Below are 24,206 nucleotides of genomic sequence, written 5' to 3'. Positions count from 1 at the left end.
CTGGGCGGTGTGTAATCTGGCTTACTTTGGTTTTCTAAGATCAGCTGAGTTCACGGTCCCCAATGCGAAAAGCTTTAGTCCGGCGCTCCATCTTCAGTTGTCCGACTTGGCTTTCGACGAACGCTCTAACCCCTCTTGTGTGAGGGTGTGGATTAAAGCTTCTAAGACGGATAACTTCCGCAAGGGCTGTTATATCCACATCGGCCGGGGTACTTACCCGCTGTGTGCTGTCGACGCTCTCTCGTAGTGGGGATATTCAGGGCCCTCTCTTTTAGTTCCAGGATGGCCGACCGTTAACACGTGCAAAGCTGACGACATGGCTGCGCTCGATAGTCGCGGCAGCTGGTATCCCAGAAAACTTCTCCAGCCATAGTTTCCGAATAGGTGCGGCCTCAGTAGCGGCCCAGAATGGGATTCCAGATCATTTGATCCAGACTTTGGGACGGTGGAGAAGTGGGGCGTATCAATTGTATATTCGCACTCCGGCCAGTGCTCTAGTTGGGGCGTCACGCCGTTTAGCGTCTGCGGTGTAGCGGCAGTACTTTAGTTTGCACAGCTTTGTAACCGTATAGGGCTATTAAACCGTTAGTGAGCTCTTAACTTATTCGATCTGGTATTTTGGGTTGGTAGTGGTTGGGTTGGGACGGTGACATGGTTGCCATGGTTACCGAGCGCAGCAATCTCCATTGGGCACCCACCCGCCAAATCATCTAGTGTTGATGAGTTTAACTCTCGTATAATCTGATCTTCGGGGGTCGATACTGGGGCAATTGGCTCTACATTTTTTTCTATTGCTTATCGATACTTTTTTTTGCTTAATCATTTTTTATTTCATTTCAGTCATCGTTATATTTCACGCGCGTATAGGACGAAAAACAGGCCCTTGGTATAAACAGACCCCACGTGATACGATGCGCGCCAGAATCTAAGCCTCTACAGGGTTGGGAGCATACGAATTTCCGGAAGTGGACCCGAACTTTTTTTCTTGTTTTCTTCGTTACCGCAAAACGGAAAAACTTCCAGTAATTTCAGGTTTCTACATTTCTGTTACAGATGAGTACTTGTAGCAAAATAGTGGCTTTTTAAAGCGATACAAATCGAGAAAAAGCCAGAGAAAAATAGCTTTCCCTTTTTTTGCGAAATATGGCAAAGCTATAAACATTTTCTGAACTCGTGACAAGGTTTGTTTGTATTTTCAAAATCGACAGGGAAAAGGAAATTAGAAATTTCTCAAGCACGTGATCGTTCGTTTCACTTTTTCGCCCGAAAAGTGAAAAGTAGAATTGCCTAAACTTGACACGGATTTTTGGCGCTCTCATTGGCCTGATTCTACTTCATGGTAGCGAAATATGACGAGACCCGTTAACAGAATGACCTTGTCATGGTAGCGAAATATGACGAGACCCGTTAACAGAATGACCTTGTCGACAGCGCACACTAAGAATTTTGTCAGGTTACTCAGAAAACAACCTGTGAGGCAGACTTGCGAGGTTACCTGGCATACTGGACTAAAATCTCTAGATAAAGAAAATACAACACTTGCAAAAATAGGTCAGATTCGATTTTCGAATTCAGCATTCTGGTCTGAAAAATTCAACAATGAAATATTAAGGCTGGGGTTTAGTCATAGTTGGAATTGTCAAGAAGAAATTGATGTGCTCGAAGGCTTTCATTAATAACATTTAGTTAAGTTAAAAAATACAGGAGTGGGAAAGCAAAATGAAAATGATACTAGAAAAAAGGGAAAACGCAAAAAAAAATGTGCACTAAGAGCTTTACGAGCAAAATGCCATCGTTCATTTCTTAACTCAAACTTAAAGAAAACAAGAAAAAAACGCTACACAATTCAAACAATGAATAATTTATTTGCGAATTTGGTCTTTGTACGTACCAATTAAATTTATTTGTGGCATTAGTGTTAATTCAATTTGTGATTTGCTTTTATTGATTTTTACAAAGTACAGGGTTTTTTACGTCTAGCAAAATATTGAATATACAGAGGACTTGTAAGCGAAAAATTCGTGCAAGTCTCACGCTGCTAATTTTTTTGTTTAATTTTCGTTGAAATTTTTAACAAAATTCTGTTTCTAATGATCAAGATCTCAAAATCTCGAGGTGAAAATCCCCGAATGTCCCACGTGACCTATCATTGAGCCCATACCCAAAATGCATTTCGAAATAATAATGTTAAAAAATTGAGATCTATGTAATGACCTTTCATATTTTACACCAAATGTAATGACCGTACCGTGCCCGTACCGTGACAGCACCGTGACCGTGCCGTGACAGTACCGTGCCCGTACCGTGGCCGTACCGTGACCGTACTGCTGTCCGAAGAAGGCGTCTCTTCGAATTTTCTACTCGATTAAGCTTTCCAATGTTTCTTCCTGTGGCTATCCCTTTCCCTTCAATATATCATACCCAGTCTTCTTCAGAGCACAAGACTGCCAAACTTATTCAAATCATACAAGATAGTCTGCGAAGGTAAGTAAGTGTCGTGGGTTATAGCCTGAGGTCTTGCTGTGAGCGAAGTACGCCGGCCAGTCCTTCGTTGGGTCGATTCATCTCTTCTGACGTCATGCTTACATAACTATAGATAAGGTTGGCGATGTCTTTGGCCTGGAAAGACAGGAAATACGATCAGTTGAATAACACTCGATTAGAAGTGTTTCAGAACTGCTATGTTATGTTATATCATAGCGGAGCTCCCACGAAGCGCCGCGTGAGCGGAGCCGCATACATAAGAAAAAGTGTTATATAAAGCAAAATATGGTAACAAATATTGGTAACCCATCTACTCGAGTTTTCGTGACGCGATGTCCGTCCGTCCGTCCCTTAAAAGCATCGTATGACAACCAAACTCGGCAGGTGTCATGTATGTGTCAACGTCATCAATGACGTCACTAGAAGCAAAAATATGCTGACGTCATCAAAATACAAAAAATATATTTATATTTCACGAAGGAAACCAAACTTGGTAGGTGTCATGAAGGTGTCAAGGGAGATGCAACAATATGGTCACGTGTTGCGTGACGTCATAGATGACGTCACTTTAAGAAAAACTATCCCGATGTCATATCTATATTCAGATCTCCTAAACGAAACATCATATGACAACCAAACTTGGTGTGTGTCATGTATGTGTCAAGGGGATGCACCATTATAGTCACGTGATTGTGACGTCATCGGTGACGTCACTAGAAGCAAAAATATGCTGACGTCATCAAAATAAAATGATTTATATTTCACGAAGGAAACATCGTATGACAACCAAACTCGGTAGGTGTCATGTAGGTGTCAAGGGGTATGCAACAATATGGTCACGTGTTGTGTGACGTCACTTAAAGCAAAAACATGATTAAAAGCAAAAAACGTTCATGTCTCTTGAAAGAAACCACGAAAAAGCAGCAAATTAGAGCGAAAACGATGTTTGAATCACGAGGTTGTCCGCTCTTGTTTTCGAAATCTTTCAATCCTCGAAGTACTACATTCCCTTAATAAACCAAGACTGCCCGTATCCTTGATGCTAGAATAAAATTTTTGATGGTATTTGCGCAAATAGGGTGTTTTTTTAGGTTTCAAGTCACAAAACAGGGTGAGTAAAAATGCTCACGCGCAGTGGTGGGGTGGTGGTTACTAAAAATAGCCGGATTCAGAATCGACATGGCGTGCGGGTAATACCAAAGTGTCCCTCTCTTATCTTATGCTCTCTTGATGACAACTAAACTTGTCATGTAGATGTCAAGGGTGGGGGGAAGGGGGTATAACAAGTTAGTCGCGTGATCTGTGAAATCGTTGACGTCGTCAAAAACAGAAATATAGTAATAATAATAATAATATTTTTAAATATTAAAATATTTCTTAAATTATTATACAAGAATAATAAAAGATTTGGTCGTTTGGAGCTCCGCTTTTAGGCAATGCCTAAATCTATATATTACATGTTATGTTATGCAATATTATAAATGCTATGTTATATTATATTATACTTGCTAAGTTATGTTATATCATAGACATTATATGTTATGTTATATTATACATGCTATGTTATGTTATATTATACATGTTATGTTATGCTATGTTTTGCTATGCTATGCTATGCTATGCTTGTTATTGTTTTTCTTATTGTTTTTGCTATTGTTATTATTATTGCTATTGTTGCTTTTGTTATTATTGTTATAGTTACTGTTGTTATTGTTGTTACTATTACTGTCAATGTTATTGCTATTGTTATAGTTACTGTTGTTATTATTGTTATTGTAACTGTTGGTATTATTGTTATTGCTATTGTTACTGTTATTGCTAATGCTATTGTTAATGAGTACTATTTTGCACCTCTTGTGTCTCCATGCGTGTGACTTTCTGCACCATGGAGTCGCCGATCTTCAGGTCCAGGAAGAATCTCTTCTTGTCCGACACGAGAATGCGGGTGGAGATGATGCGGGGAAACGGTTCATTGTGGAGGGATTGCTAGGGGTGGAGTAGAGCAGTTTTAGCAAGGGGCATACAGAATATTCAGCAAAATAAAGCATGTGCTCAGGCCACGGTAAAGACCGCTGGGTCTTCAAGCACGATAACTCAAGCTTGCTGAAATATAGGAAAAATATGTAGGATTGCCGCAACCCATTGCTGTGAACATTTTCTTTGTTATTCAATAAGCGGATAACTGAGCGAGGCTGTTTTAGCGAGACTTTCACGCCAAGCCTCATAAAGTTCACAATAGGAAAAATCATTGTTGTGTTTGGTTCAACGGTGTCGCCTGTCGTCAGACAAGAATTGCGCTGTTTAACGAAGCACGAGCAATAGTAACGAAACATCGTAAGCAAGACATTTGTTCGCGTCATTTTCGAAGCATTGTGACGTCATCACCGTGTTTACGTACCTTGGATGCAGGGCTTATGAAGTGGATTCCTTGTTTGTTGATGGCGATTACACATTCTCCGGCAACGTTTGGGTGAGAACAATGCTATTGAGATACAAGTTATAGTAAAGTTATAGTAAGTGCAAAGAAGAAAGATGAGTCGCTATAAGTCATCTGTGTGTGTGCGTGTGTGTTAAAGTCCATATAACCTTTCAGAGTTGATAGACTTTGTCAATTCTTTATATTTTCATCTTCCAAATGGTATGTGGTTTCTATGGACCCTATAAAACACGCGTTTGCGCGAATAACTCAAATCTGTAATATTGAGGTATTTTTGTCAACCTTCGGAAAAAAGGCCGTGAACTGAAACGCCCGGGTCCAGTAATTTGTGACGTAGATCAAGATGTCAACCAATTTACATGAGAAAACATACGCCGGTTCCCGTCTTCATGTCTTATTAGTTGCTGAAAAACTTTGTGTTGTTCCAACGTTTACCGTCATTTTTATATTTTTATATCAAATGATTATTTAACTTCAGGAAACAAATCTGCAAAATTTAGCAGATATTTTTTAGTCTTTGAATTGTTTTGGCATTGTGCGCGCGCACTGCATTCGCAATCAACAATGGCGACATTCCCAACCAGCGCGCGCTGTTTTTGAAACCTACAACAAAACGATATTTTCTTTTTTCGCATATAGTGCAAGAAATTGGTGCATAAAAAGTGGCGGATCGTTCTAATTTATGGAACATTTATGAAATTTGGCACAGTGATAGAGAAACTCACACTGAGCAATTCTGGATATGGACCCACCCCCAAAAATGTTTACTTACAGTTTTATAGAGGTGGAAACAATCTCCCTGAAAACCTGAATAAAACCAATACTTTTCATGTTACGATCAGAACCCAGTGATGGATATTAACATAAACTACAGTTTAACGAAAAAATAAACCACGCCCCCTTGATACTTACAGTTTAAGGGGTGGAATAAATTATTCCTGCAATCAGCATTAAACCCAATACCATTTATAGTACAACTTTCAAACTCCACATAATTGTTATACTCTTGTTATACTCAAACTTTCATTCGAGATATGAACCCACGCCTAGATTTGTGTATTTACAGTTATAATAGAGATGATACGAAAGAGGCATATTGCTTAGAGTGCCCTTCAATACAAACTGAGAGCTAAGAATCCATATACTAACTCATAATGGTATATTGCAAGATATTCCCAACCGTATAGCCACGCCCCTATTGTACTTACAGTTATACTAGAGATTAAATGAAGGAGGTATATCGCTTATATAGAATGCCTTTCAAACTGCGAGCTGCCAGCCCGATAAGGGCTGCAAAAAGTGATTCATCAAGACGGGGCTTAAATGCACTGCTCTGTGCAGGTGTGATGGGGACTGTGAGTGGCAATGAAACAGAGACAGGTAAGAATTGAATTGGGTTCTGGAAACTAAAAAACTAAACGGCTTTCTGAAACGTTTTTTTTTCATATCAACAGTGCTTCTCGGGTGGACACGGGAACAGATGTTGAGCATATCTATAAACTCCATCCGTGCCATCTCTAGAAGAGCTATAAGTACTATAAGGGCATGGTTATACATTTAACTACACCCTGCAATATATCAATATCGGTGAGTATATTGATTTTTAGCTTGAAATGCGTATAGGAAGATTCCCGTCATCTCTAGTATAACTGTAAATACCATAGGGGCGTGGTAATGCAATTGATTATATCCGGTAATATACCAATATAAGTAAGCATGCCAATATCGGTGAGTATATTGATTTTTAGCTTGAAATACGTATAGGAAGATTCCCGTCATCTCTAGTATAACTGTAAATACCATAGGGGCGTGGTAATGCAATTGATTATATCCGGTAATATACCAATATAAGTAAGCATGTGGATTTGTAGCTCATAGCTCGTATTGAAAGGCAAACTATATATGCGATTACCTCCTTCGTGCCATCTCTAGTATAATTGTAAGTACAATAGAGGCGTGGCTATACGGTTGGGAATATCTTGCAATATACCATTATAAGTTAGTATATGGATTCTTAGCTCTCAGTTTGTATTGAAGGGTACTCTAAGCAATATGCCTCTTTCGTATCATCTCTAGTATAACTGTAAGTACTCACATCTGGGCGTGGGTCCATATCTCGAATGAAGTTTTGTAAAGAGTACTACAATTATGTTGGGTTTGAACGTTGTACAATAAATAGTATTGGTTTTAATGCTGATTAAAGGGAATAATTTATACCACCCCTAAAACTGTAAGTATCAAAGGGGGCGTGGTTTATTTGTTCATTCAACTGTAGCATGTGTTAATATCCATCACTGGAATAAGTTTCGTGACCGTAGCATGAAAAGTATTATTGAGGAAGTAAGAAAAATTGAATCCACCTCTATAAAACTGTAAGTATACATTTTTGGGGGTGGGTCCATATCTAGAATTGCTCTGTGCCAGATTCTCTATTACTGTGCCAAATTTCAAAACTGTTCCACAAATGTGAACGATTCTGCACCTTTTTTTTCCACTAATACAATTCTCGACTTTAAATATTTTGTGGTATTGCCGTCTCTGAATTTTAACGGATTTAAGGAAAATACGTTGTTTCAGATTTTCCCGCCAAAACATTCAAAGATCTGTAGAAAATTCTAATTTCAATCAAATTCAATTCCCATTTCAGAATTTAAAAGTTTATCTATGCTTTGTTTTGGCTAAATTGATATAAGAGAAAGGTTTTAAGAACTTAAAGGCAATGTACAAGCCATGCACTCACGGTGTTAAGCCAATGTACAAGCCATGCACTCACCGTGTTAAGCCAATGTACAAGCCATGCACTCACCGTGTTAAGCCAATGTACAAGCCATGCACTCACCGTGTTAAGCCAATGTACAAGCCATGCACTCACCATGTTAAGCCAATGTACAAGCCATGAACTCTCCGTGTTAAGCCAATGTACAAGCCATGCACTCACCGTGTTAAGCCAATGTACAAGCCATGCACTCACCATGTTAAGCCAATGTACAAGCCATGCACTCACCATGTTAAGCCAATGTACAAGCCATGAACTCTCCGTGTTAAGCCAATGTACAAGCCATGCACTCACCGTGTTAAGCCAATGTACAAGCCATGCACTCACCGTGTTAAGCGAATGTACAAGCCATGCACTCACCGTGTTAAGCCAATGTACAAGCCATGCACTAACCGTGTTAAGCCAATGTACAAGCCATGCACTCACCATGTTAAGCCAATGTACAAGCCATGCACTGACCGTGTTAAGCCAATGTACAAGCCATGCACTCACCGTGTTAAGCCAATGTACAAGCCATGCACTCACCATGTTAAGCCAATGTACAAGCCATGCACTCACCGTATTAAGCCAATGTACAAGCCATGCACTCACGGTGTTACGCCAATGTACAAGCCATGCACTCACCGTGTTAAGCCAATGTACAAGCCATGCACTCACCATGTTAAGCCAATGTACAAGCCATGCACTCACCATGTTAAGCCAATGTACAAGCCATGCACTAACCGTGTTAAGCCAATGTACAAGCCATGCACTCACCATGTTAAGCCAATGTACAAGCCATGCACTAACCATGTTAAGCCAATGTACAAGCCATGCACTCACCATATTAAGCCAATGTACAAGCCATGCACTAACCGTGTTAAGCCAATGTACAAGCCATTCACTCACCGTATTAAGCCAATGTACAAGCCATGCACTCACCGTGTTAAGCCAATGTACAAGCCATGCACTCACCGTGTTAAGCGAATGTACAAGCCATGCACTCACCGTGTTAAGCCAATGTACAAGCCATGCACTCACCATGTTAAGCCAATGTACAAGCCATGCACTCACCGTATTAAGCCAATGTACAAGCCATGCACTCACCATGTTAAGCCAATGTACAAGCCATGCACTCACCATGTTAAGCCAATGTACAAGCCATGCACTCACCGTGTTAAGGCAATGTACAAGCCATGCACTCACCGTGTTAAGCCAATGTACAAGCCATGCACTCACCGTGTTAAGCCAATGTACAAGCCATGCACTCACCTTGACTAAGAAAAATGATGAGCCAAAGAAGGGCCATTTGGTAACTTTCTCTGCAAGATAAAAAAAAATTGTTAGATGTCACCTGTGTTAGATTCTGAATGACTCCCCACATATCGATCTCTCAAACTCGAAAAATCGTCACGAGTACCGAACCAAGTACCGAGATCGTCACGTGTACCGAGATGGGCACAAGTACCGAGACTGTCACGAGTACTTTACCCATAAGCCCGAAAAAAGTCCCAAGTATCTTAACTTGACACTCAAAACAAACCAGTCCTCATTACCCGAATACCTTATCATAGAATTGGAATAAATCTTAAAAAGACTTAAAAGCGTCCTAAGAACCTACCGAGAATTTTTCTCCTGGCCTGGTGAGGTGAAGAGCCTTGAAAACTACGGAAGTGGTCTTGTACAAGAATCAGCCACTGCTGGGGGCGGAGCCTCTCACGCATGAACTTAGGCACCACACTATCCACGTCACTCCTGAATGACGACAAAATCGACATTCATTTAGTATTCTTATCCCCCCAATGAGATGTATGTCATTTTGAGTGTTACTTACTACTGCGCAGACGTAATGAGGCTCGTGTACCCCCTCCCCTCCCCCCCACCCCTGCTAAGCATGAGATACGAGTCCAACAGACTGTTACTTACTGCGCAGGAGCATTGAGGTTCGTGCGAGTGGCGAGAATCTGCAGTGCACCAATCTCTGCTACTTCATTCTGGAACTAAAAAAAATAGTTTTTTCAGCTTATGGTATATGATAGCCTGTAGTAGTAGTATATGCTAGTGTGGGTGTGGAATATGCTAGTGTGGGTGTGGAATATGCTAGTGTGAGTGTGGTACATGCTAGTGTGAGTGTGGTACATGTTAGTGTGGGTGTGGTATATGCTAGTGTGGGTGTGGTATATGCTAGTGTGAGTGTGGTATATGCTAGTGTGGATGTGGTATATGCTAGTGTGGGTGTGGAATATGCTAGTGTGAGTGTGGTATATGTTAGTGTGGGTGTGGTATATGCTAGTGTGGGTGTGGTATATGCTACTGTGGGTGTGGAATATGCTAGTGTCAGAGCACACAAGTCCCCTCCATCCTTTAATGCATAAAATATACAAATAAAAATAAGGGGAGAGGCTTTACATCCATTAAAAAAAAAATCTATATGCACGTGTTAAGGGCTTTCACCGAAAAGGACAAATAGCATACAAATGAGGTTGAGTAACACAAGCCTGGCAAGTATCCCCCGATGATGCCTATCGAGCAGCAGCTCACCTGGGCATCTCCTATAGTGCGTCCGTTGGTGAGTCCGACAAGCTGACCTCTCATGTAGCCTGGCATCACCTGGGCAGATAACGAGCTTAGTAGAATACTCGCACAATGGGCGGATTTCTGTGCAGTACTTACGAAAAAAGGTGTTGGTAAAAATACCTGTACCCTTATGAAACAAATTCAAAAGCACACAAAAGAAACATTGAATGGTGTTCCGTTAGCAGGACACATCTAGTACGCAAACTGTATGTAAACGTTTTACATATTTTTTTATGCAGTTGCCCTAAGACTCCACATACCTGGTTGTAGATGATGGAGACATACAGCTCGTTGTCGAAGTGGCAGGGCTGATACCATAGCACTCGCTTAAACCACAAACTAAACTCGATCTCCTGGCGCTCCAGTTGACCAATAACATCCATGATGTAGTCCGTAGTCTGCACCGGTACCATAACATTCTCTGCGAGAACAATATTCACACCTTAGAGTGCCTAATCTCGGTCAGATCTTGAACAGATCACAGTCGTGCTCGAGAGATAGTTAAAAAAGCTCTTTTGCATTGGAAATTGTTGAAGGAAAGGGCCTCCATTTTCTGTATTTCAATTCGGTAATGGAGTTGAATTGAAATACAGAAATTGTATTTTAAACACGCCTAAATAATGACAGTCGCAAGTTGGTAAGGAAATAAGGTGTCCTTATTAACGAGGTTGTACTGTACAAGGATAGTATTGTAGGTCCCAAAGTTGTAATTATTAACAGGGTTGTACTGTACAAGGGTAGTATTGTAGGTCCCAAAGGTGTCCTTATTAACAGGGTTGTACTGTTAAAGGATAGTATTGTAGGTCACAAAGGTGTCCTAATTAACAGGGTTGTACTGTACAAGGAAAGTATTGTAGGTCACAAAGGTGTCCTTATTAACAGGGTTGTACTGTTCAAGGATAGCTTGCTAGGTAACGAAGGTGTCCTTATTAACAGGGTTGTACTGTTCAAGGATAGTATTGTAGGTCATGAAGGTGTCCTTATTTAGAGGGTTGTACTGTTCAAAGATAGTATTGTAGGTCACAAAGGTGTCCTTATTAACAGGGTTGTACTGTACAAGGGTAGTATTGTAGGTCCCAAAGGTGTCCTTATTAACAGGATTGTACTGTTCAAGGATAGTATTGTAGCTTACAAAGGTAGGAGGAACGTTTAAACTTACGCTTGACGAGCTGCGTGAAGACGCCATATTCCCGGTAGTCATCTTCAGTAAATAACTCCATCTCATTACACATCTCCTTAATGACATCAAATCCGGTCTGCAAATGTAACGAATTCACAGATGACGTTCACGAGTCATGTGGGGTTCACATGATGTGTGATGTTCACATGATGTGTGATGTTAACATGATGTGTGGTGTTCACGTGCAGTACGGATGACTCACAGAGCATGTCTGGATCTTGATCATCTTGGAGACCATTCCAGGGAGCAAGAAGACTTGTCTCTTGGATTGACGTCCTTGCTGGTGACCAGGAAAAACATTAGTAAACTTTGTTGTGTAACCATACTCACATAGTATAGCATAAGCATAGTTTAACACCGTCACAATATCTGTAACAGCACCAATCCCCCAAGAGTGACACCCCTTCCCCCCCAAGAGTGACACCCTTTCCCCCCAACAGTGACACCCCTTCCCCCCAAGAGTGACACCCCTCCCCCCCAAGAGTGACACCCCTTCCCCCAAAGAGTGACACCCCTTCCCCCCAAGAGTGACACCCCTTCCCCCCCAAGAGTGACACCCCTTCCCCCCAAGAGTGACACCCCTCCCCCCCAAGAGTGACACCCCTTCCCCCAAAGAGTGACACCCCTTCCCCCCAAGAGTGACACCCCTTCCCCCCCAAGAGTGACACCCCTTCCCCCCCAAGAGTGACACCCCTTCCCCCCAAGAGTGACACCCCTTCCCCCCCAAAGAGTGACACCCCTTCCCCCCCAAGAGTGACACCCCTTCCCCCCAAGAGTGACACCCCTTCCCCCCCAAGAGTGACAACTGTTCCCCCCAAGAGTGACACCCCTTCCCCCCAAGAGTGACACCCCTTCCCCCCCCAAGAGTGACACCCCTTCCACCCAAGAGTGACACCCCTTCCCCCCCAACATACTTACAAATCAATTAATCAATGACATTAGAAAATAGAGCGCGTTGGCTGAAGACCCTTTTTCCATGTTCGTTTTTGTGTATTTCCCCAGTGTTTTATAATATTACAAAAGCTTTGGCTTTGTAGCATGTTTGTTTGGCAAACGACGGCTGAAGGAATTGAATTATTTTCCAGTACGCGCGCACGTTCCCACTTTCGCGCCATTTAATTTTCGACCAATCAGAGACGCGATGAGAAAGGACATACGGAAAACACAGGCATCCCATCGTGACCACGGGAACTCCGCAGGGGCTACGTTATGACTATGGAGCTCTGCAGGGGCTCCGCTATAATTATTTAATATTATTTTTTATTATTAATGTCATTGTTATTTTCATTATTATTGGGACTGATTTGTTTACCACCAGCTGTTTTAGCTCCATGGCACTCGGGGGAGTCCGCCGTCCACCGTACTTGAATGTTTTCATCAGATTCTGCTCACAGATCGCCGCGGCTCCTGTTGATCAAATAATGTTGAGACAGAAAACATTATGACCAAAATAACATTAAGGTAAACCTAATGCTCTGGCTCACTCATACTGGCCCATTTTCAATGTATAACTAAGGGGATCTATGCGCAACTAAGGGGATCTATGCGCAACTAAGGGGATCTATGTGCAACTAAGGGGATTTATGCGCAACTAAGGGGATCTATGCGCAACTAAGGGGATCTATGCGCAACTAAGGGGATCTATGTGCAAATAAGGGGATCTATGCGCAACTAAGGGGCTCTATGCGCAACTAAGGGGATCTATGCGCAACTAAGGGGATCTATGCGCAACTAAGGGGATCTATGCGCAACTAAGGGGATCTATGTGCAACTAAGGGGATCTATGCACAACTAAGGGGATCTATGCGCAACTAAGGGGATCTATGCGCAACTAAGGGGATCTATGCGCAACTAAGGGGATCTATGCGCAACTAAGGGAATCTATGTGCAACTAAGGGGATCTATGCGCAACTAAGGGGATCTATGCGCAACTAAGGGGATCTATGCGCAATTAAGGGGATATATGCGCAACTAAGGGGATCTATGCGCAACTAAGGGGATCTATGTGCAACTAAGGGGATCTATGCGTAAGCATATCTAAGGGGATCAATACGTGACTGAAGGGATCGATGCGAAAAGAGCATATCCTACCGTGAAACTCTCGCTTGGGATCACTAGCGGTACTCTGTAAGAACTTGACCAAATATGGCTTGAGGAACTCGTCACACGTGACGTATGACGTCATGATAATCAGGAGTCGCCAGCCGCGACTACAGCTGTCCCTGAAGACAGAGGTCACGTGATCAGCCTCAATAGATAAAGTGGACATGTGCATCACTTGATAAATGTGTCACGTGTGTTATCATGTGGTCAGCGTGTCACGTGTGTTATCACGTGGTCAGCGTGTCACATGTTATCATGTGGTCAGCGTGTCACGTGTGTTATCATGTGGTCAGTGTGATAAAGATGGTAAGGTTTCTGTTGCTAGGACACCCTTGATTTGGATCACTTACTCGCATGCGCTCTTGTTGCTGGTGACTTGCTTGACGAGTTGGCAGTACACCTCGTCGCAGAGCCGCTCATTCTCACGACACGTCTGAAAAACAACAAAACACGACACGTCTGAAAAACAACAAAACCAAACACGTCTGAAGTACACAGCAAAACCAAAGAATTTTAATAATAAATAATAATAATTATAAAAAGTTAATTTATATAGCGCTTTTCTCTTACGGATCCAAAGCGCTTTACAATTCTACAAAATAAGTTTGAAAAGCAAAGCGGTGCTAATAAGACCGACATACCTTGAGTAGGAAGTAGACAAGCTCGGTGTCTTTGTGATTACGTCCCATAGAAATATCTCCCATGAACCGCATGATAGCTGTACGAGGATATAAAAAAAGGTTTACAACTTTACAACGATTTGACACACAATGATGTATAATCCGTTGTGACATAGCAATAGAAATTGATAAACTCGGATATATATGTAGCGTGCCACTAGTTTCCCGACTCTATCAGATCAAATCTTTCTTAGTTAAGCCTTTCAGAACAATCAGCACGCAACCGGTCTTTTTACCCTAAAACAGAAAAAGGCTTTCCTTAATTATCTAAACATATTTTAATCTTACAGAAAATGCTTTAGGTATGGTTAGATTAGGAAACATGTCCTTCATAACCTTCATATAGCGACAGGGATGGTTAGATTGGGAAACATGCCTTCATATAGCGACAGGATACTTACCATGGAAGCACTCGATAGCGTGCTTGTTTTGAGGGCTGTCGAGGCGTAGCAAAGAAGCTTGGATTGGAGTTTTGCTGTACTTGACGAGTTCAGCGAGACCTTTCCACGTCCACTCCACCTTCTTTGTTGAACCTGACAAATCAGACCAACTAAGTAACAACACCCAGTAACAACACCCAGTAACAACACCCAATGACAACACCCAGTAACAACACCCAGTAACAACACCCAGTAACAACACCCAGTAACAACACCCAATAACAACACCCAGGAACAACACCCAATAACAACACCCAATAACTGCATCCAGTAACACCACCAAGTAACAATATTCAGTAACAACACCCCCCCCCCCCTTAAGAACACCCAGTAACACACCTATTACTGGGTGTTGTTACGAGGTGGTTTTAACAACACCAAAGTTCCTCTATAAAAGGGAAAGCTCTTCCCACCCCCGAACAATCAGTTATCAATCAGCCGTCAGTGGGTCAACATGTCAGAACAATCGCTCTGAGCACTCTTGAGCCATGGCCACGTACCTTTGCCCGATCGATTTGTTCCTTTGATACGAAGTGTTCCACGCACCGAGCCATCCGACTGTCGATGCACCACTTCCCTAGAAACACCAGCGATAATCATAATCAATCATAATCATCAATCAATCAATAAACAACACGCAAGGAATGCAAGACAACAAGGGCTTCTCTGCACTATTTCGGGCACAGTGATTTTTTTAACAGGTAACAGTATTTACGTGCTATATCGCCGTCTTTTTGAAAGCGCACGCAGTGGACAATAGAATCCCTGACCCTTGGCAACAATGAAGTGAACTGCATGACGGACATTACAAATAACGGCAATACAACCGCAAGATTCTAAATGTGATGTTCGACTAAAATGACAATTTATTAAATTCGTAAACTTTAATTCGTAAAGTTTAATGAAGTTAGCAACTATATTAAACTTTACCAATTTTATAATTTGGCATTTTATGTGATATTATGACGAGAAGTGATCGCAATCTGAAAGTTGTTGCTTCTGTTGTTATTGCTGGATATGACTTTGTCACTGGTGCTACAGCTGTTGTTGTTACTTTAACTGTTGTTAAAGTTACTGTTGTTGTTCTTACTGTTGCTGTTGTTGTTTTTACAGTAAAAGTCGCTGTTGTTGTTGTCGCCGTGGATATACTCACTGTCCATGTCTGAAGTAATGCATTGCAAACTCCATCATAGAGAACTTTTCATGCCCATACTCGGACTTGTCCGATTTACTGGACCGGACACTGTCCCGTCGGCTGTGTGTACCCTTGGGGGACTCATCCGCGCTCTCCGTGAAAAGGTTGCCTAGCGAAGCCGCTTTCATCAGGTTACCCTTACGTACAGTACCAGGGTCCTAAAACACACAGCCTTAGTAATATGAACGCGAAAAAGTGTTGAAAAAATTGTAAAGATATTGTGCCTGCTTGACTCTTGATGATGCAGAGGGTTAGTGTTAGGTGTTGACGGTTCAGTGTGTTGCTAGGGTGACAACATGTAGTGTGTTGCTAGGGAGACAACATGTAGTGTGTTGCTAGGGTGACAACATGTAGTGTGTTGCTAGGGTGACAACATGTAGTGTGTTGCTAGGATGACAGCATGCCGTTAGTTGCATGACAGACGTGACCAACCTCTTTGATGTGCGTGACGTACTCCGCCGGGAAGTAGCCATTGTTGGATGCAAACACTCCAAACAGCCAGCCTTCCTCTATGTCCGGCTTGTCAATTATCTGAATGACATCACCTTTCTTGAAGCTCAGCAGGTTTGGCTCTTGCGTGACATAATCATACATTGCCCGGACGTACTTGGCTTCCTGTGGTAACACAACGTGAGGTTAAAATCACAAAAATGTGCTTGCATCTAAAGTAAATACCGAGCAATACGAGGCAAGGTATTAACAGAAAAATTGTGGGAACAAACCTTCTCAATCTGTCGCAGGTAAGGGCTGATCATCAGCTTGATCTCTTCAGCCTGAGGTAACATACACAGAGACAAATAAGGTCAGCTCTTACCCTGTCTGTACTAGTGACACGAAGGTCAGTTTTCACCCTGTCTGCACTAGTGACACGAAGGTAAGTTCTCACCCTGTCTGTACTGATGACATGAAGGTCAGTTCTTACCCTGTCTGTACTAGTGACACGAAGGTCAGTTCTTACCCTGTCTGTACTAGTGACATGAAGGTCAGCTCTTACCCTGTCTGTACTAGTGACACGAAGGTCAGTTCTCACCCTGTCTGTACTAGTGACATGAAGGTCAGTTCTCACCCTGTCTGTACTAGTGACACGAAGGTCAGTTCTTACCCTGTCTGTACTAGTGACACGAAGGTCAGTTCTTACCCTGTCTGTACTAGTGACACGAAGATTAGTTCTCACCCTGTCTGTACTAGTGACATGAAGGTCGGCCCTTACCCTGTCTGTACTAGTTACACGAAGGTCAGTTCTCACCCTGTCTGTACTAGTGACACGAAGGTCAGTTCTTACCCTGTCTGTACTGATGACATGAAGGTCAGTTTTTACCCTGTCTGTACTAGTGACACGAAGGTCAGTTCTCACCCTGTCCGTACTGATGACACGAAGGTCAGTTCTCACCCTGTCTGTACTAGTGACATGAAGGTCGGCCCTTACCCTGTCTGTACTAGTGACACGAAGGTCAGTTCTCACCCTGTCTGTACTAGTGACACGAAGGTCAGTTCTTACCCTGTCTGTACTGATGACATGAAGGTAAGTTTTTACCCTGTCTGTACTGATGACACGAAGATCAGTTTTTACCCTGTCTGTACTAGTGACATGAAGGTCAGTTCTCACCCTGTCTGTACTGATGACACGAAGGTAAGTTCTTACCCTGTCTGTACCGATGACACAAAGGTCAGTTTTTACCCTGTCTGTACTAGTGACACGAAGGTCAGCTCTTACCCTGTCTGTACTAGTGACACGAAGGTCAGTTCTTACCCTGTCTGTACTAGTGACACGAAGGTCAGTTCTTACCCTGTCTGTACTAGTGACACGAAGGTCAGCTCTTACCCTGTCTGTACTAGTGACACGAAGGTCAGTTCTTACCCTGTCTGTACTGATGACATGAAGGTCAGTTCTCACCCTGTCTGTACTAGTGACACGAAGGTCAGTTCTTACCCTGTCTGTACTAGAGACACGAAGGTCAGTTCTTACCCTGTCTGTACTAGTGACACGAAGGTCAGCTCTTACCCTGTCTGTACTAGTGACATGAAGGTCAGTTCTCACCCTGTCTGTACTAGTGACACGAAGGTCAGCTCTTAGCCTGTCTGTACTGCTGACACGAAGGTCAGTTCTTACCCTGTCTGTACTAGTGACATGAAGGTCAGTTCTTACCCTGTCTGTACTGATGACATGAAGGTCAGTTCTTACTCTGTCTGTACTAGTGACACGAAGGTCAGTTCTCACCCTGTCTGTACTAGTGACATGAAGGTCAGTTCTTACCCTGTCTGTACTAGTGACATGAAGGTCAGTTCTTACTCTGTCTGTACTAGTGACATGAAGGTCAGTTCTCACCCTGTCTGTACTGATGACACGAAGGCCAGTTCTTACCCTGTCTGTACTAGTGACACGAAGGTCAGTTCTTACCCTGTCTGTACTAGTGACATGAAGGTCAGTTCTCACCCTGTCTGCACTAGTGACACGAAGGTCAGTTCTCACCCTGTCTGTACTAGTGACACGAAGGTCAGTTCTTACCCTGTCTGTACTGATGACACGAAGGTCAGTTCTTACCCTGTCTGTACTGATGACACGAAGGTCAGTTCTTACCCTGTCTGTACTAGTGACACGAAGGTCAGTTCTCACCCTGTCTGTACTAGTGACATGAAGGTCAGTTCTTACCCTGTCTGTACTGATGACACGAAGGTCAGTTCTTACCCTGTCTGTACTGATGGCATGAAGGTCAGTTCTTACCCTGTCTGTACTGATGGCATGAAGGTCAGTTCTTACCCTGTCTGTACTGATGGCATGAAGGTCAGTTCTTACCCTGTCTGTACTGATGACACGAAGGTCAGTTCTCACCCTGTCTGTACTCATGACATGAAGGTAAGTTCTTACCCTGTCTGTACTGATGACACGAAGGTCAGTTCTTACCCTGTCTGTACTGATGACACGAAGGTCAGTTCTTACCCTGTCTGTAGAGATAACGGTCTTGCTGTCCTTGATACTGATCGTCAGCTTGTCCTTTGCTGCTTTGACTTTCTCCACGCTGTCATAGCTTAACCAAAAAGCAGAAAACTTAAGAAAGGGATAAGAACCATATGGCATGTGACAACGTCAGATAAACACATCAAAGGTAGAAAAGTCTGGGCGCGAGTCACATGATAAGGCGCTACTTACGGGAGGTCTTGGACGATGATGAGGTCATCCGTGAGTTTCTCGCGCTTGACAAGTCGGATGCCGTGCTCGCCCACAGCCACATAGTGCATGTCAGGCTGCTCATTCTGGCACTGGACAGGAACACATGTCATCAGTTAGAGAACACGTGATAGAGACGTGACACAATACGGGATTTTACAACGCGTGACAGCACCACGTAAGATCAACACGTGACAACTAAACAATGAATGACAACACAAAACAATTGTCTTCTAACGGACGTACATCGGTATAGCTCTACATACGGAGAGCTTTTGTCAACACTTGAACAACCTTGAACCGGAAAACATACGAAATGTCTTTCTTAAAAAGGAGTGGAGAATTTTCAACCTCCATGTTAGCCTCCTCTTGAAAAGGTTGCTGCTTCCGCCTTCGACAAGGACTAATATCTTACGGTTGCGAGGTAGAAGCGGGAGAAGTAGAGAGGTAGCTGCCTTGCCGTGGCGATGACGATCTCTTCCACAGGCACGCTAGACAATGGGTGGTCTGGAGTGATACCATATTTCTCTGAAAAGATAGAACAAGTTAGCTTCCCAGCTGGTCCTACGTATATTTAAATAAATTTTAAATAAGACGCTCTGGGTAGCTTGTGCAAGGAGAATAGGCACGATAAAAGAATCCCGATAGAACTTCAACATGACAAAAACGCCAAGAGGAGGCTCAGAGCACTGAACTAGCAAAGCACAACGTTTTGTTGGATTAGGAAAATTTACTTACGTAGCAAAACTTTCATCCGGGACCTATCATCTGATGTCATCCTACAACATGCATCTGAGTACACGTCACGCACGACCTGTGAATAAAACGCCCATTATCAATCTTGCGAACGTGTAGCCCTGGGACATTTATAATCCCCGTAATAAATTGGTATCAGACGGTAGTCTAGGCAGCCCTTGCAGTACAACTTTACGGTGAAACCTGAGGATGGGGCTTCAAGGGGCACTGAGAGTAGAAAAAGGTATGACGTAGAGTGAACACAACGGGTGAGAAGAATATCGATGGTGGCGTAGATTATAGCTGCTACCGCTGACCTGCAGGAAGACAAGTCTCTGGGCGAGCTTATTGTCCAACTTCTCATTGACGTTGAAAATCTGTTAAGAAAAAAAGTCTTGAATGTGTAATTTGTTGAGAAGGAAATTTTAAGAACACTTCTCAAAGACAAACAATATATTCAGATAAACACAACATTGACTTTGTGGGAACTCTAATCTATGCAAAATGCTAAATATTTAAAAGTGCGCTTCAAGTCTTGCTCTTTGAGTCTTCTATTGCTCAATTGTTTGTAAGCTGACCAACGTCAGCGTAATACTGTACGGAATTCTTTTTTTTTCTGCACTTAATTACCTGAGAGCTGCACTGCTCATATACCAACCAGAATCGAAAACTTTGCCATGTATATAATTAACGTTATCAAAGGGCAATTCGAGGCAAACGAGGTGGAAGAAAGTCGGATTTATCTAGGCGTTTGTTGGCAATTACATCAAAGAATCGTTAAAACAGTGGCTATTGAACGCATGGTTGGCTGGTAGCGAATTTTACAAATTTTAATCCACATCAATTCATGAACGCATCAAATTAAAGTGAATATATTCTGTAATACAATAAACTAATGTTACCACCAAAAATGTTAAATAAATGAAAAGGCGGGGACAAAAGGTGAAAGCAGTAGTAGAGGATGTCACAACAAAAACTAGTTGGGTACAAAAATTATGGATAAAATAAAGAGACGATGAAATTGCTTTAAAATATAAAAACTCAAAACCCATGAAAACCAGCAATAGACCGGCACTGCTTGGTAAGCTGGATGATACTTGATAGATAGTTCGCTAATACCCTATTGTTATTCATGGTCATCCAAACGGGGCTTTAGACAAGGATGGGTTAAATACATTTTAACCGGGCTGTCCCGTGCTCTCTGGTGTAACCTACCTCTTTCCTGATACTCATTTTCCAGCCGACTCTTTCAACGGTGACATACAAGTCGTTAAGCTTATTGAGCAACTTCGTCGTCTTTATCTCCTGATTGTACAGGTGAGCCAGCGTGGAGGACTGCTTTCGCTGAAGCGGGGGCTTGGCAAGAGTGGAGTTATCACCCGCGACCTCCGCTCGACTCGAGGAGATGCTCACGCTGACCTCTGGGGTCTTGGAGGTAGGAGAGTTTGGCGTCTTAGCTTCTAGCATCGCTACGGCACTTGCAACACCCGCGGACTTGGAGATATCGTTGTTAACAAGCTGAGAGTCGATTCGCGGTGGTGGCAGCGGGGCTGGAGGCTTTGCAGTTTGTTTTTCTTTGTTGGGAGGAGGAGGTGCAGATGTGTTGTTCATTTGGGGAGGGGGCGGGGGAATGGGCGCTGAGGATTCGAGGTCAGAGAATTCCGGAGGAGGTAAAGGAAGATCAGCGGAAGCCGAGCAATGTTCAGCCTTATTAAGAGTTCCCACGGAGGAAGTGCTAGTGGATGGCGATAGAATAGACAACGGCGAGTCGCAAACATTTGCAGGAGGTTCATGTCCGTTGGTGGTCGGCTCATGTCCGTTGCTGGTCGGCTCATGTCCGTTGGCGGTCGGCCCATGCCCGTTTGTAATGCCACTAAGCATTCCCGTCTGTTTCCCACTGATCTGTTCCTGCAACCGTCGCAGCTCTTCAGCATGCTGCAGCTGTAACTGCACCAACTGATCCTGCGACTTCTGGGACAACTCCTGCTGCTGTTGATGTAGTAACGCCTGCTGTTGCAACAGCCTGTCAATCAAAACCTGCTGCTGCGCCGCCAGGGAGTTCACATCTGGGACAGGACTGGAGTATGACGTTGCCATAGGAACGTAAGTGGGTGCCACCATCCCCGTACTATACCCCGGATACCCATTAACAGCCACTTGTGCGTATCCATTGCTCATGGGTGCCCGCTGGATAGGCACAAACATTGGTCCATTCATTGCCACTGGGGACCCTATAGAGCCAACTGCTGGGCTCGAGATTCCAATGATATGGCTTGAAACCCCAACAGTATTAGCGGGGACCCCTGCAGAAGGAGTGGACACCCTGGCCGTGAAGGCATTCTGCTGGGAGGCATTGGGGTTAGTGATACCTTGTTGGACACCGCCTCCACCCTTGATGGCAACTCTCACCGCGTCTTCCTTCATGAGCTCATCAAAGTTACTAATCACCGGGTCAAAGAGACTGTCCACGAAGTCGCTCACATCATCGTGGTTGTTAGTATCGTTCTGCTGCGCGCGACTAGAGCTGGGAGCGTCATCCACTTGAATGGTCGTGGCGGGTACTTCGCCGCTGTGGTTCGACACCCTGCCACTGGAAGAACACGAGATGGAGCGCTCCTTCTTCTCAGGGTCAGCCCACGATTTATGGAGCTGCTCTGCACGCGACTTCATCTCAATCTCTTCTCCTTTATGGATCGAGGGCTTCTGGTAGCTTTGGATGCCAGCGAGACTTGCATCAGTGGACTCCCAAAGACGACTGACTCGGTTCGCCTTCGCTTGCATGACTCGCTTCAGCTCGCTTTCGGGTTTGTCCTCTGGTATAGCCGTGGTTTCGACCTGATGGAAACAGTAACATGAATGATTAATAAATCCTGGTTTTCGCCTCCGTTATTGGTTTTAGTTAGCACGCACATAGAAGGACGGCTGCAGTTGACTTCAGGTATAACGGGCTACATAAGGAACAAGAGAGAGAGGGGCATTCCGACAGTTACGAAAGATGAAAGTCTCCTTTCTTGTTCTCACGAGAAAAGCCTTCAACATACTCACAATTGAAATACCAAAGAATTTGTGCAATTAGAAATGAAAACAAGTTATATTGGTTTGATCTGGGCCGTGTGATTCCATGTTTTGGACGTGGCTTTGGAAAGATATGACCCCATCTACCTTCCGTGGCTTGAGATTCCCTTGCCTCTGTTTGATTACCGCTTCGAAGGCATCAACTTCCGTTTCCTTGCCCCCACCCCCAGAGGAAGTGGAAAAGACCCTGCTGCGAGTTTCGCTCATGCGCTTGGCCTTGGCAACAACCTCAGCAAGCGAGTACTGCGGGCCCTCCTTCTTGGACTCCTTCTTATCCTTCTTCTTCGTTGGTTTCCTCATGATGACTTTCTGAGGAGGCATCACTGGGGGAGGGGGTGGGGGAGCGGGTACGTTTGACGCTGGGGGAGGGGGTGGTGGTGGTGGGGGGATGACAGCAGCAGGTCCATCAGTCGTCTCGACGCGTGATCGGGCTGCGGTCTCTGATACTAGTCTATCCTGATGCTTATCTGTGGCTGCTTGGCTTACAATTCGAGCGGAAGTTGCAGCACTCAGGGCATCTTCCCGTGGTGCCTGTGGTTGCGGGATTGTTGATGCGGGTCGTTCGGAAAAAGAAAACTTGTGGGCGATGTCAGCGACATGTGCACGCTTCGATGGTGGACGATGAAGGCTGACAAAACATGATAGGAACACGTCACAAGTTAGTACTTGTTAGTCCAGGAGCCAGCGCTCAGAAAGGGGTTTAAAACACGAGTTGGTTTACTTAATAAGCTGAATTTTGTCCCCCAGGATTGTTTGAATGTCGATGAGGAATAGTGTTTGGGTGGCAGCATAAATGGAAACGTGGGCCAACATTGACAATAAGGGATATGAGTTAACGCTCTCTTTGTCTTTGCAATAGCTGTTTCCGATTCTTTTGTAATTAATGAGCTTTAAAGTTTCGAAAGTGAGATTTCAAAATAAAATCGCTAAATGCAAAGCTGACCAGAATTAAACCATATAAAATAATTTATTTATAATTCTTGAATAACATAGGTGGGTTTAAATCAGGCTGGTGTTAGTCAGCCAGTAATCTAAGGGATTTAAAGGCAACTGGTTCACGATCTTATTGGGAATGCTTCTGTTATTCATGAGATTTATCTGAAAGAGGTATTTATGGCTTTCTGCGGCGTTGATCTAATCGTTTCAAAGTCTGATTTTGCGCGTGAATGTAAAAAGATATCTTTCGTATTTGCCGATCGGATCGTCATTTTAGCAATGCATACTCTTCTTTATCGAGATTTATCTCGTCTCTGCAATTTATCCGGCCTCTGCTCATTAATAACAATGGTCCAAGATAACGGCCTCACAGAGCGAGAAGGGGAAAAAAGAAACGTGACTATTTGGGAGGGTTGGCCTACCAACAGTCTCTACTGCCACCC

General features: G+C 43.5%; 1 protein-coding gene across 3 annotated transcripts in view; it reads right to left on the bottom strand.

Moving 5' to 3' along the window:
• Positions 1-1,845: 1,845 nt before the first annotated feature.
• Positions 1,846-24,206, bottom strand: part of LOC5502887 (unconventional myosin-XV) — a 70,706-nt gene continuing 48,345 nt past the window's right edge. For all 3 annotated transcript variants that reach the window (XM_032371194.2, XM_032371196.2, XM_032371195.2), the window contains 26 exons: positions 22,915-23,455; positions 20,968-22,587; positions 20,070-20,129; positions 19,756-19,831; positions 19,433-19,545; positions 19,000-19,109; positions 18,790-18,877; positions 16,574-16,624; positions 16,284-16,466; positions 15,810-16,009; positions 15,157-15,233; positions 14,618-14,749; positions 14,178-14,254; positions 13,887-13,969; positions 13,525-13,655; positions 12,746-12,840; positions 11,636-11,713; positions 11,413-11,509; positions 10,514-10,674; positions 10,218-10,286; positions 9,603-9,676; positions 9,298-9,431; positions 8,949-8,998; positions 4,883-4,966; positions 4,336-4,470; positions 1,846-2,619 (listed from right to left, as the gene is read on the bottom strand). In XM_032371194.2, coding sequence (XP_032227085.2) covers positions 2,503-2,619; positions 4,336-4,470; positions 4,883-4,966; positions 8,949-8,998; positions 9,298-9,431; positions 9,603-9,676; positions 10,218-10,286; positions 10,514-10,674; positions 11,413-11,509; positions 11,636-11,713; positions 12,746-12,840; positions 13,525-13,655; positions 13,887-13,969; positions 14,178-14,254; positions 14,618-14,749; positions 15,157-15,233; positions 15,810-16,009; positions 16,284-16,466; positions 16,574-16,624; positions 18,790-18,877; positions 19,000-19,109; positions 19,433-19,545; positions 19,756-19,831; positions 20,070-20,129; positions 20,968-22,587; positions 22,915-23,455 — 4,636 coding nt within the window. In that variant the 3' untranslated portion in view covers positions 1,846-2,502. The remainder of the gene's footprint in view (positions 2,620-4,335; positions 4,471-4,882; positions 4,967-8,948; positions 8,999-9,297; positions 9,432-9,602; positions 9,677-10,217; positions 10,287-10,513; positions 10,675-11,412; positions 11,510-11,635; positions 11,714-12,745; positions 12,841-13,524; positions 13,656-13,886; positions 13,970-14,177; positions 14,255-14,617; positions 14,750-15,156; positions 15,234-15,809; positions 16,010-16,283; positions 16,467-16,573; positions 16,625-18,789; positions 18,878-18,999; positions 19,110-19,432; positions 19,546-19,755; positions 19,832-20,069; positions 20,130-20,967; positions 22,588-22,914; positions 23,456-24,206) is intronic.

Source organism: Nematostella vectensis, chromosome 12 (genome assembly GCF_932526225.1).
Source record: "Nematostella vectensis chromosome 12, jaNemVect1.1, whole genome shotgun sequence".
NCBI classification, from domain to species: Eukaryota; Metazoa; Cnidaria; class Anthozoa; order Actiniaria; family Edwardsiidae; genus Nematostella; species Nematostella vectensis.
Note: the sequence above shows the minus strand (reverse complement) of the source record. Positions and strands in the feature narration are given on the sequence as shown.